Raw genomic sequence first — 12,574 nt, 5'->3', positions numbered from 1 at the left:
GAAGCATTCCCACTGGGCTCCTGTAAGCACAGGGCACTCATTACACATGGGAAGGCAGCAGAGTAGCTAGAGAGCCTTTTTTCCAGGGCCTGAATTCTGTTGGAATAAGGCTTTCTAATTCTCAGGCCCTTAAAGCTATCTGGACAGAGTTAGAGTAGGGTCATGAGGTCTTGGTGCCTCACTGGCATCTACCTCTCCCTCCCATCAGGTGACATGCTTCAGTCACATCTAAATAGGGCTCTGTATCAGTGATAGGAAGCACCAGAAGGACCCTTTCCCCTACTTCTCTCAGCTGACTGGGTGTCCTTGCTAGCCACTATATAGTGATTTTATTCCCCATGTATCCTTAACAACTGATGTATGATATCTACTTTCAAGGCAATTTTTTGATATTTTGGGTTATCTTGTAGATACTTCTGAAAATCACTCTGCCCATTTGAGACTCTCCCATCTTTAGATTAAAGGTGTCTGATAGATTACTCTTGATTGTTTTTTCATCATTTGAGACTCACTTCCCAACCTTGGAGGAAGTCTCTACACATAGCCTTCTACCTCCAAGTAGAATTGTTGCCTTATTGTGCTGTTAGATGCTGGATGTATGCCAGGCCCAGCACTGGAGTGGGATGAGTATCTTGATTGTTAGGGCTTTTTCCAGTTACTGCAGCTCTTAGGGCAGTTGTGAGCAGCTTGTGTGGCTGCTCCCACACTGCTGTCACAGAAGGCTTTGTCTTCAGGTTCTGTAGGGACCAACACTTTTGTAGCTCAGTCTGACCTTGTGAGTAGTGGAATTCAGGTGTCTACCACCCACCCAAACCTCCAACACATTTTCTTTCTTTCTTTAGCATGTTGAGTGCAAAGTTTCCCTGTTGTAGCCTTGCTGGCCTTGCGTTTGCAAAGTTGTACAAGCTGCCCTCAGATTTGAAATCCTCATGTCTCAGCTTCTTCACTGCTGGGATTTTAGGCCTTTGCCACCCATATCTGGCTTTTCCAGTTCTTCTAATACCTTTAAAGCTTCTCTGGTCTCTGTGTGGGGAGTGTCTTAGGCTGGTGCCATGCAAATTTGTCTTTTCCCTGTGTACCATGGCTGATTGACATGTGTTCAGAGAGCCAGGGCCTTTTGTCAAGGCTCTCAGAGGACTCATTATTTTTTTATTTATTTATATGTGTGTGTGTGTGTGTGTGTGTATGTTACTGATTTTTTTTTTTATTGAGATCTACATTTTTCTCTGCTCCTTGCCCTGCATGTCCCCTCCCCTTCAACCCTCTCCTAAGGTCCCCATGCTCCCAATTTACTCAAGAGATCTTGTCTTTTTCTACTTCCCATGTAGATTAGGTCAGTATATGTCTCTCTTAGGGTCCTCATTGTTGTCTAGGTTTTCTGGAATTGTGATTTGTGGCTGGTTTTCTTTGCTTTATGTTTAAAAATCACTTATGAGGGAGTACATACGTTAATTGTCTTTCTGAGTCTGGGTTACCTCACTCAAAATGATGTTTTCTAGCTCTAGCCATTTTTCTGCAAATTTCAAGATGACGTTATTTTTTTTCTTCTGTGTAGTACTCCATTGTGCAAATGTACCACATTTTCCTTATCCATCCTTTGGCCGAGGGGCATTTAGGTTGTTTCCAGGTTCTGGCTATGACAAACAAAGCTGCTATGAATGTAGTTGAGCACATGTCCTTGTGGCACAATTGAGCATTGTAGTAGGAGCAGCGGGCGGCATCCCACCACCCGGCTCGCAGCCTCCGGTTAGCTTTTCCCAAAATAATTACACGGAAACTGTATTCTTTAAACACTGCTTGGCCCATTAGTTTCAGCCTCTTATTGGCTAACTCTCACATCTTGACTAACTCATATTTAGTAATCTGTGTAGCACCACAAGGTGATCGTTTACCAGGAGAGATCTTAACCTGCGTCTGTCTCGGAGAGGAGAAGTATGGCGACTGTCTGAAGCGTCTGCCTGACTCAGCTTTCTTTCTCCCACAATTTTGTTCTGTCTACTCCGCCTACCTAATTTTCTGTCCTATTAAAGGGCCAAGGCAGTTTCTTTATTAGCCAGTGAAAGTAACGCATAGACAGATGACCATTATCCATCAGAGCATCCTTTGGCTATATACCCAAAAGGGTTTATAAGCTGGGTCTTGAGGAAGGTTGTTTCCTAATTTTCTGAGAAATTGCCACACTGATATTCAAGGGGGCTATACCAACTTGCACTCCCACCAGCAGTGCAGGAGTGTTCCCTTTACCCCACAACCTCTCCAGCATAAGTTGTCATCAGTGTTTTTGATCTTGGCTATTCTTACAGGTGTAAGATGGAATGTCAGAGTTGTTTTGATTTGCATTTCTCTGATGACTAAGGATGTTGAACATTTCCTTCAGCCATTTAGATTCCTCTGTTAAGAGTTCTCTGTTTAGGTCTATACTCCCATTTTTTTTATTGGACTATTTGTTCTTTTGATGACCAATTTCTTGAGTTCTTTATATATTTTGGAGACCAGACCTGTCTAATGTGGGGTTGGTGAAGATCTTTTCCCATTCTGTAGGCTGTCATTTTGTCTTGTTGACCGTGTCCTTTGCTTTACAGAAGCTTTTCAGTTTTAGGAGGTCCCATTTATTAATTGTTTCTCTCAGTGTCTGTGCTGCTGGGGTTCTATGTAGGAAGTGGTCTCCTGTGCCAGTGTGTTCAAGTATACTTCCCACTTTTTCTTCTATGAGGTTCAGTGTAGCTGACTTTATGTTGAAGTCTTTGATCCGTTTGGACTTCAGTTTTCTACATGGTGATAGATACGGATCTGTTTTCGTTCTTCTACATGTTGATATCCAGTTATGCCAGCACCATTTGTTAAATATGCTTTCTTTTTTCTATTTGATATATTTTGCTTCTTTGTCAAACATCACGTGTTTGAAAGTGTGTGGATTAATATCCGGGTCTTCAGTTTGGTTCCATTGGTGAGAGGACCCATTTTTATAAAGTTGGATTTCACTAGCATAGGGGCAGCCCTGAGAGCTCAAATTTCTTTGTGTACATTGTGCTACGTCCCTGTTTCCACCATTCATTCCTTAGTGGCAGAACTTTGATAGCTTCTGGCATCCAGACAGAGACAGTGGTGAGCTCCTTTGAGACACCCTTTCAGGCAGCCTTGAGTGCTGGTGTCATGGAAGATATAAATATTTATGTGGTGTTAAACAGGGGTGCCTTGCTAGGAACACTGTACCCTTCCTCCTAACAGATTGTAGCCGCCAGGCTCTGTATGACAGTGGTTGATGTTTACTGATCTTGGGTTTTGCTTCCCTGAAGGAAGGGATAGGATCTCTGTAGTGACCAAGAGAGCATTTGAGGCTTGTATAATTTTTTTCCCCTATGGCTAGTAAGATAGTTTAATGGGTAAAAGTATTTGGTGTCAATCTGTTTAATCTTGAACCCTGGGACCCACATGGTAGAAGGAGACTCCAAAATGTTGTCTTCTGACTTCTATATATATGCTATGGCACACATCCTTTCTCCCCAGTAAAGAAATACTTAAAAAAAATTGCTGGACGGTGGTGGCGCACATCTTTAATCTTGGCATTTGGGAGGCAGAGGCAGACAGATCCCTGTGCATTTGAGGCCAACCTGGTCTACAAAGTGAGTTCAAGTTATACAGAAAACCCTGTCTCAGGAAAAAAAAATGTGTGCACACACACATTTAAAAATTATTCCTTAGAGACAACTTAATATAGATAGGTAGCTATAATCTACAAGGTTTCTTGTGCAAGCAGGTATGGCCTTTGCTTATAGAAAACCAGCATTAGAGAGACATACAGGTTACTTTTTCCCAAGTTGCAGAACCTATTTTTTTCTCCCTAGAGCATGGAGAACCAGCCCATAGTAGTTGGAGTTGTGCCCTGGACATTGCTAAATGCAGAGAACTTCGTCATGCCTGTAAGACACACACCCTGTGTTGTCATGTGACCACAGATAGTAGACTGAGCTTATGCTTTTGGTGGGGAAGGGTGTGACTTGTAATCACTTTTGTTTTCAAATACACTAAGGATTTAAAATTAAGAATCAGATTAGGAAAGTAAAAGATGAACTGGACTTAATAGATAGGAAAGTAGATGAGCTAAATTAAAGAAAAAAGTAGGAAAATAAAAATAAGAAGTCCTTATCCCTCCCCGTTTATCCACTAGATGCATGCCCAGTCCTGAGCTTTCCCTTTGGTGCTTCCAGGAGTTGAGACAGGCTTTGCCCATACTACACAGGAACTTTACTGCTGAGCCACACCCCAGCCCAGCAACTGGGGCAGGGTTAGGGCAGGCGAGTGGGAAACAGAAAGAAAGTAGACAGAGAGATAGGATGATGAATAGGGTATAATAAATTGGCCAAAAGATCCAGATGTTCAGATTTGGGTTTTAGTTATTACCATTTCAAAATTTTCCCAATACTCACATGAAAATGGGAGATTAAAGTCCAAAGGAATTAAACAAAACTGGCTTCCAGCTCCTGTATAGTCAAGATAACACTATAGTCCTCCTAGCTCCCCTTCTCAGTGCTGGGGTAGGCCTGTGTCACTATGCCCAGCCCATGTTTTTTAATTAAGTAATTAAACCCCCACCCCACCCTGTGTTCACGTGTCCTGTGTTCATTTGTGTGTACGTGCATGCATGCAGGCACACAACAGGACAACTGTGGGAATCAGTTCTCTCCTACCATAGAGGGTCTGGGGGTTGATCTTAGGTTATTAGTTTTGCTGGAGTAGATCTTTACTCACTGAGGTATTTCTTGCTGGCCCTTGCTTCATTCTTTGAGAGAGTCTTGCTGCACAGCCCTGGTTAATCTGCTGGGCTCAAACTGGTGGCTGTTCTCCTCCTCTTCCTTCTGCATCCCTTGGGAGTCAACTGAAGATTTAGTTTGTATCACACCAGGAATCAGACTAATGTCACACATACCCGAGTATCTAACATCCAGATTTTCAGCACCACATACTCTTCCCTATTTTTATGATTTTGGTAACTTGTAGCTCTTACAGAGGAGCTAGGTTCATTTCCTAGCTCTAACATGGAAACTCACAGTTATGCATAAGTCCAGCTCCAGGGGATCTGAAGTCCTCTTTTGACCTTCGAGGACACAGGCATGCATGTGGTGCACATACTTGTAGGCAAGCCACTCATACACATAAATCAGCTGGGTGTGAGTTTTGGGCTAACCAGGGCTACATAGAGTAATCCTGTCTCAAAAAACAAACAAAAAACCCAAAAACAAAACAAAATAAAATGAATAAAGGTAAAAATAAAAAGAAGAGTTGAGTGTGGTGGTCCAGGCCTGTGGTTCTAGCCATGCTGGGCTGGAGTGTGGCTCCACATTAAAGTACCTGCCAGCTATGTGCAAAGTCTGTGTCCAACCCTTGGAAGCAAAAGGAGGATAAAAGTCCCAAGCCCAGAATTCCTGACTGTTAGAGTTCTGCTTCCCTTTTCCAAGTCAGGAAAGAGAATACACAACACAAAAAGAAAACTGAAGGAACTACCGCTTCGGTGATCCTTGAGTTCTGAGTTCCTCAATTAATTTTTGCCCTTTGTTCACTTTTTATATTCATTTACATCATATGTAGCATATGGGGTTCTTAATTGTATTGTGTGGGAAATATTGGGGAAAACAGTATCTATTCCATTTTCCCAGAAATCCAATTTATTGTCTTTTAAAAAAAAGGTGAATATGAGCCAGGATGGGGGTTTGGAGGGTGGGGGAAGGCACACACTTTTAATCCCGGCCCTCAGGAGACAGAGGCAGGTGGATCTCTTTGAGTTGGAGCCCAACCTGTTCCAGGACAGCCAGGGCTACACAGGGAAACACTGTCTTAAAACAACAAACAAAAAGATTCATGTATATGATGTTTGCCAGCATGTATGTTTGTACACCATGTGCATGCCCTGTACATTGTGAAGGCCTGAAGAAGATGGCAGATTCCTGGAATAGAAGTTATGGATGGTTGTGAGCTACCGTGTGAGTGCTGGGAACCAAACTCAGAACCTCTACAAGAACAAGTGCTTTTAATTTAGGAACCATCCGTAGCCCCAGTTAATTGCCTTTAAGATGTTTTATACAGTCTAATGTCTTTTTTAATTTTTTCCTTGTAGTTTTACTATATTCTTTCTTTCTTTGTTATTTTTCAAGACAGGGTTTCTCTGTGTAACTCTCCTGGCTGCCGTAGAAATAGCTCTTGTAGACCAGGCTGGCCTTGAATTCGTGAGTGCTGGGATTCCTCCTGGTAGAGTTTTTACTGTATTCTAAAGGTATCAAAAAGCCTGTTTTTTACATTGTATCTATAATTTGATAGTTTCTTTGTGTATATAGAGAACTGAGGAAGGAACTTAACTTTGGTTGTTTGCTTAGATGATTGCTTGTTCTAGTGCCTTGGAAGTTGGTTTGTGAGTCTCCTGTTCTAGTCCATTGTCTTAACAGCCTTAAACATACTAGCTTTATGTTTGACTGGACATGACTCTAACTTTGTTTCATTTGAGGACAGGGGTTGGACTCTATCTCTTTAATTTTAGTGTTTCTCTTTTTTAGTGACCTTGTTTTCTATAAGAAGTTTATTTACTTTGTTTGCATTACCTAGGTTAAAAAGTGCCACACAGGTACGCACATAGAAGCACACGTAGACCACCCCCCAGCATGGTGTTAACAGCAGGTTTTGCTGTTTGTCTTTAGTGGGAAATTGCTCATGTCTGTGATTACCTAAGAGCATCTGCCAGGTCCCATGAGGCATCATCTGTGTGACTGCTAGCTCAGAGGAAGTAAATCTTAAACTCCCTGAAGCCTATGGGGCGAGAGGAAAAGATAGATTTTTAGTATGATTCTACTAGAAACAGAGGGCAAGAAAGACCGCAGCCACTTAAACAAGTCCTATGTTCTTGGGATTCAACATGCTACGGTTTGAGTATGTACAATCCCTTTAAATTATTAGTGAGGTGTTTTACATCTTGTTTTTATATAAAATTTCAAAATTAAGTGTTATTTTACACTTAAGAAACCAATCATTTCCAGTGTGAAGCAGCTGCATGTTGTTGAGGAGCACAGGAATAAGAGACTTGTCCTTCAGGTAGAACTTCTTGGCAGAACACTTGGGAAGTGTGCAGTATTGACAGGAGCAGCATTGCTGATGACTGAACCTGGTCTTTTTTTTTTTTTTTTTTTCAGGCTGTGGGCGCTCTAGGATGGAGCAGGTGTGCAGGGGGTGAGGACCCAGCCTGGGACCACATCGCTTCCTTCCTTCCTTAGTGACTGTTGGCCTGAGCAAACACTCGCCTGGGACGAGGATGTCTGTGGGCATCTGGCTACTGCACCCCCTCTGGGGAAGGACTTTTCTTCTCCTACTCTCTGTGGCTATGGCTCAGTCCCACTGGCCCAGTGAACCCTCAGAGGCCGTGAGGGACTGGAAGAACCAGCTCGAGGCATCGATGCACTCAGTACTTTCAGACTTCCATGAGACTGTTCCCACTGTGGTTGGCATTCCTGATGGCACAGCTGTTGTTGGGCGCTCATTTCGAGTGAGCATTCCCACAGATTTAATAGCTTCCAGTGGAGAAATCATCAAGGTGAGACTTACATATAAAAACAAGAATGAGGAAGGGTTCCTGTCTTCCATTTTAGTTTTGATGTTTTTTTCCTTTTTTATTGTATCTTAATTATTTATTGAGATGGGGCTGACCTGAATGCTCACATGTATATATGACTACCACATATGTGCCTGGTTCTTCAGATGTTAGAAGCAGCTGTCAGATTAAGTGGCCACCATTCTCGCCTGGAACTATTACTCTTAATGAGTAAGCTTGGAAACCTGCCCAGAAGTACATTTTTCTTTTTAAAAATTTTATGTGTATGTTTTGCCTACATATATGTATGTGTACCATGTATGTGCCATGTGTGCCCACTGAAATCAGAAGAGAATGTTGGGTTCCCTGGAACTGGAGTTACATATAGTTATAAGCTGCCATGTGCATGCTAGTAACTGAACTTGGATCAGATCCTCTGGAAGAAGCACAAGTGCACTTAACTACTCTCTGCCCCAGCCCAGCAGCCCTGTCATGGAGGCTCTTGGTTGAAACTTTTACAAATTCAGGGGTGTCCTTCTGATACACAGATCCAGGTTTCTAGGTTGACTGTTCCATGCCAGTCTTACCATGGAGAGGTAAATCTGTTTTTTCTTTCCCTTTAATCTGGGTGGCCCTTGAGCTCTTTGAGCTCTTTTCCCTCTGGACTCTTCTGTACTTCTGAAGGCTGTAGCTCATGTAAGCAGATGAATTCCATAGAACTCTTTGTACCCCAGCAGGCCAGATACTAATCTGTTAGGCATGGAGTGGCAGTTTTGAAGGATACATTGCTTGCTTAGGTTTTGGTATGACCCTCTGAATAAACCCTGCATTGGTTGGCTTTGTTCCAGTGGTTATTGGAATGTTTTACATGGATTAATTTTGACCAGGAGTATCTTGAACTGATACAGTGAGCTAGATATTTGTACAGTGAGATAGAGACATGTAACAAGCTTATTCACCAGGGGCATAAAGAGCTCTTACTGGGAAAACAGGATTTGATCTGAGCATATTTATCTGTAGAGAACAGACAACTTATTAGCTGGTGAGCCTATGGGAAAACAGATGAAGGGTGGGAGCTATAGTTCATTGATAGAACATTTGCCTAGCACACATGAGACTCTGTTTTTGATTCCTTAGCATTGAACAATAGCTTGGAAATTCAGCCCACTCTTAAGAACCAGGGCTGTATAGGTGGAGGATTCGGAAAGGCAAGGCTTGACTTTATTCTTGGAGCTGTGACTTCCTTGCCTGTAAAAAGCTTGAAAAAGTATTTACTTATTTGGAGATAGTCTTGTTGTTGGTTGTTTTTGCTCTTACTCTTTTGGCTCTTTTTGAGGGATCCACCACCCAGATACCAAATAAAACACATAGAGGCTTATTCTTAGTTATGAATGCCCTGCCTTAGCTTGGCTTGTTTCTTGCTAGCTTTTCTTAAATTATCCCATCTATCTTTGGCCTTGGGGCTTTTATCTTTCTCTATTCTTGTATACCTTTTCTTTCTTACTCCATGTCTGGTTGTGTAGCTGGGTGGCTGGCCCCTGAAGTCATCCTCCTTTCTCCCAGATTTATCCTGCTTGACAGCCCTCCCTACTTCTGTCTCCTGCCTTACTATTGGCTATTCAGCTCTTTATTAGACAATTATGTGTTTTAGTCAGGCACAGTAACACAGCTTCACAGAATTAAACAAATGCAACATAAACAAAAGTGATATACCTTAAAATAATACTACCAACAGAGTCTCACTGGCTTCTGAACTATGATCCTCCTGCCTCTGCCTACTGAATGGTGGGATTAGAAGTGTGTGCCACCAGCCTGGCTGGAAGGTCTATGTTAAAGGAATTTCTTTTCTGATTATAATAACGCAAGGGCTGAGAGACGGCTCAGCAGTTAGGAGCACTTGTTTTTATAGAGGACCCAGGTTAAATTCTTATTCTTAGCACCTACATGGTGGCTCGCAACTGCCTTCTGTAACTTCAGTTTCAGGTCCCTGTTCTGACCTCTGAGAGCACAAGGTATGCATGTGGTACACAGACACACATGCTAGCAGAACTCTCATACACATGAGATAAAGTAAATCTAAAAACAAATTTTTTTATTCCTTTTTTTCTTATTTATTTATTTTTAATTAAAAAATTTCCACCTCCTCCCCGGTAAAAACAAATTTTTAAGAGTTACATAGGCTTGCAAAGTATGTAGAAGAGAAAGAAAACTTTATTGTGGTTTCTGCCATTTTCTACTTTTATTTAGAGATAAACTACATATAAACAGATATTTTAGATAAACCCAAGATTTATTTATTTTTACATGTGTGTCTGTGTGAGTGAATGCCAAGGGTGTGTGGGTGCAGGAGGAGGCTAGAAAGAGGATATTGGATCTGTAAGAGCTGGAGTTGGAAGTGGTTGTGAGCCATTCAACATGGGTGCTGGATGCTCAACTTGTGTTCTCTGTAAGAGAATAAGTGTCCTTTTGTCTTTCTCTCTCCCTTCCTCTCTCTCTCCCCCTCTTTTTCCTTTCCATCTTTTTTTTAAAAAGTGGTTTTTAGAGACAAGATTTCTCTGTGTAGCTCTGGAGCCTGTTCGAGAACTTGCTCTGTAGACCAGTCTGGCCTTGAACTTAACAGAGATCTGCCTGCCTCTGCCTCTGCCTCTTGAGGGCTGGGATTAAAGGCTTGCACCACCAATACCTGCTCTCCCATGATTTTTAATACTCATTGTGAATGTAACTTTCAGTGGCTATCTAGTAATATTGTTGCCTATAAGGTTGTTTTTCTTTCCTTGTTTTGAAACAGGTCTTGCTATGTAGACCAGGCTAGCCTAAACTTCAACAGAGACCTGTTTGCGTCTCTCTTCTGATTAAATTAGTGCATCACCATGCCTGACATAAGAAACACTTTAGACCAAGTATGTTGGCACATGTTTGTAATCCCAGTCCATGGGAGGTGGAGGCAGGGAGATTAAGAGTTCAAGGTCATCCTTGGCTAACATAGTAAATATGAAGCCAGCTTGAATACATGAGACTCTGTCTCAAACAAACAACAACAGTAGTATTTTAGATCTTATTGCCAAGAAGCTTATTTAGGATAACCTTCCAATAATTTCTGACAATAGTACCTACTTTATCCAAACCATCATTTGCTCATTACTTCTCAAGTTTCTTTATCTTGATCCTCTCAGTTGTTTTCATACTAAAGCAAGAGACATTTTATCATTTTGAATCTGCTCAAAACCACCCCCTATTACTGATAAGTATTTAGAATGAGACCCCTGTGATCTGTTTTGAGGTTTCCTTTCTTTCCCCTTTGCCTCTTTGTGTCTTACCCTAGCCTCATCTACTGTCCCTTTCTGTTCTGATTATTCCTAGCTTACGGCCTACTCCAGACCTTTGGCTCCCTTCTACTTTCCTTCTTCCATATTTCTTAGTGCTGTCACCTCTTTCAGATTCAATTTGAATGTCTTCTGAACTACTAGAGCCTCTTTCTCCATGGTGGAAGCAGTTTCCCACAAATATTTATTACCTTCTTCTTAGACGTCTGTCCTGGTCACCAGGCATAGTACTTGCCTATGATCACAGTACTTTGGGAGGCTGAGACTGGTTTAAGGCCATCCTGGGCTTCAGAGCGAGACGTTGTCTATACCTTGTCCACTTCAAACCTGGTTTGAATTCTCAAAGCCTCTGTACAGTGGCACAAGTGTTGGGTCTGAGCCACTCCAGGCCATGCCGTGGGCATAGTTGGAGCCCATCATGGAGAGTCTCCAGCTGCTATGTGGGTAATCCTGCATATCCGGCAACAACTCAGGCTTAGTACCTTCTCTTTAGGTTAATTGAAAAAAGAGTCGGGGCCGTGTGGTAGGGAGCATGCCTATGTCCCTATAATGTAAAGGAAGAGTTTGAGTTTGAGGTCAGCTTAAGCTGCAGAGTGGGCCCTGCCAGGAAAGGGTAGTAGGTAAGAAATACCTTGATATCACTTGAACGATGAGGCTGCCCCTGTAGAGCCCTTCAGATATCGCCTGTTGGTACAGCCTGTGAGGGTGGCTTTTCATTCCCGCTTTCCTTCAGCCTCCTTGCAGACAGTGGGGATTTTTCCTCAACCCAAGATGTCGGCAGGCTGGGAGCAGCCCTTGCCAAGATTGTGCTCGCAGCTGCTGGCATGGGCTACCTCATTGTTCCCCTGAGAACAATGGACACTCTTTTTTTTTTTTTTTTGACAGGAAGAGGGGTTCATGAAAGGAGTTTTTTTTGGGGGGGGGGGATGCTTGAGAGCTTTGTGGCACGTGAGATGAACTGCAGTTTCTTCCTGCCTCGAGTGGGTGTTCCCTGGTTCTGAATGGACCCCTTGTGAGTATGGCACACTGGGAATGTGGGTTGGCAAAGGAAAGCATCCTTGGGAGTGGGCTGTCAGAATGGTATTTGTCCAGACTTATCAACTCAAATTCTTATTGAGAATACTGGCTTCTGTTTTATTATTTTTTTCCAAATTACAAGAGCTAGAGCTGAAAGATAAAATGGTAAAGTAAAAATAGATGTCAGGGCTTAGGGTAGAAGGGCTGATTGTGGGAAATTTTGAGTGGCTGTAACTATGTTTAGTAACTCTTTTGGGTAGATGATATTTTTGTTTGTTTTTGTTTTTGGAGACATGGTTTCTGTGTAGTTTTGGAGCCTGTCCTGGAACTAGCCCTGTAGACTAGGCTGGCCTTGAACTCACAGAAATCCGACTGTCTCTTCCTCCCGAATGCTGGAATTAAAGGCCTGTGCCATCACTGTCCAGCTAATTAATTTTTTAAAAAAGATCTATTGATGTGTATATGTTCATGCCTGAGTAAATGTGTTTGCCTCACACGTGAACACACCTGCAGAGGCCAGAAAAGGACATAAACTTCCCTGAAACTAGAGTTACAGGCAGTTGTGCACCACCTGTAAAAACAGCAAGTACTGGGCTGGAGAGATGGCTCAGTGGTTAAGAGCACTGGCTGCTCTTCCAGAGGTCGCCAGTTCAATTCCCAGCAA

General features: G+C 42.4%; 1 protein-coding gene across 6 annotated transcripts in view; it reads left to right on the top strand.

Annotated features, from left to right (window-relative positions):
* Window positions 1–12,574, top strand: part of Dag1 (dystroglycan 1) — a 68,043-nt gene that overhangs the window by 39,405 nt on the left and 16,064 nt on the right. For 3 of the 6 annotated variants that reach the window (XM_038323605.1, XM_038323606.1, XM_038323607.1), the window contains exons 3-4: window positions 6,687–6,772; window positions 7,176–7,573. In XM_038323605.1, coding sequence (XP_038179533.1) covers window positions 7,295–7,573 — 279 coding nt within the window. In that variant the 5' untranslated portion in view covers window positions 6,687–6,772; window positions 7,176–7,294. The remainder of the gene's footprint in view (window positions 1–6,686; window positions 6,773–7,175; window positions 7,574–12,574) is intronic. The other 3 variants (XM_038323602.1, XM_038323604.1, XM_038323603.1) reach the window with 1 other exon arrangement.

Source organism: Arvicola amphibius, chromosome 3 (assembly GCF_903992535.2).
Source record: "Arvicola amphibius chromosome 3, mArvAmp1.2, whole genome shotgun sequence".
NCBI classification, from domain to species: domain Eukaryota; kingdom Metazoa; phylum Chordata; class Mammalia; order Rodentia; family Cricetidae; genus Arvicola; species Arvicola amphibius.
The sequence above is the reverse complement of the archived record's forward strand: the minus strand, read 5'-3'. Positions and strand labels throughout refer to the sequence as shown.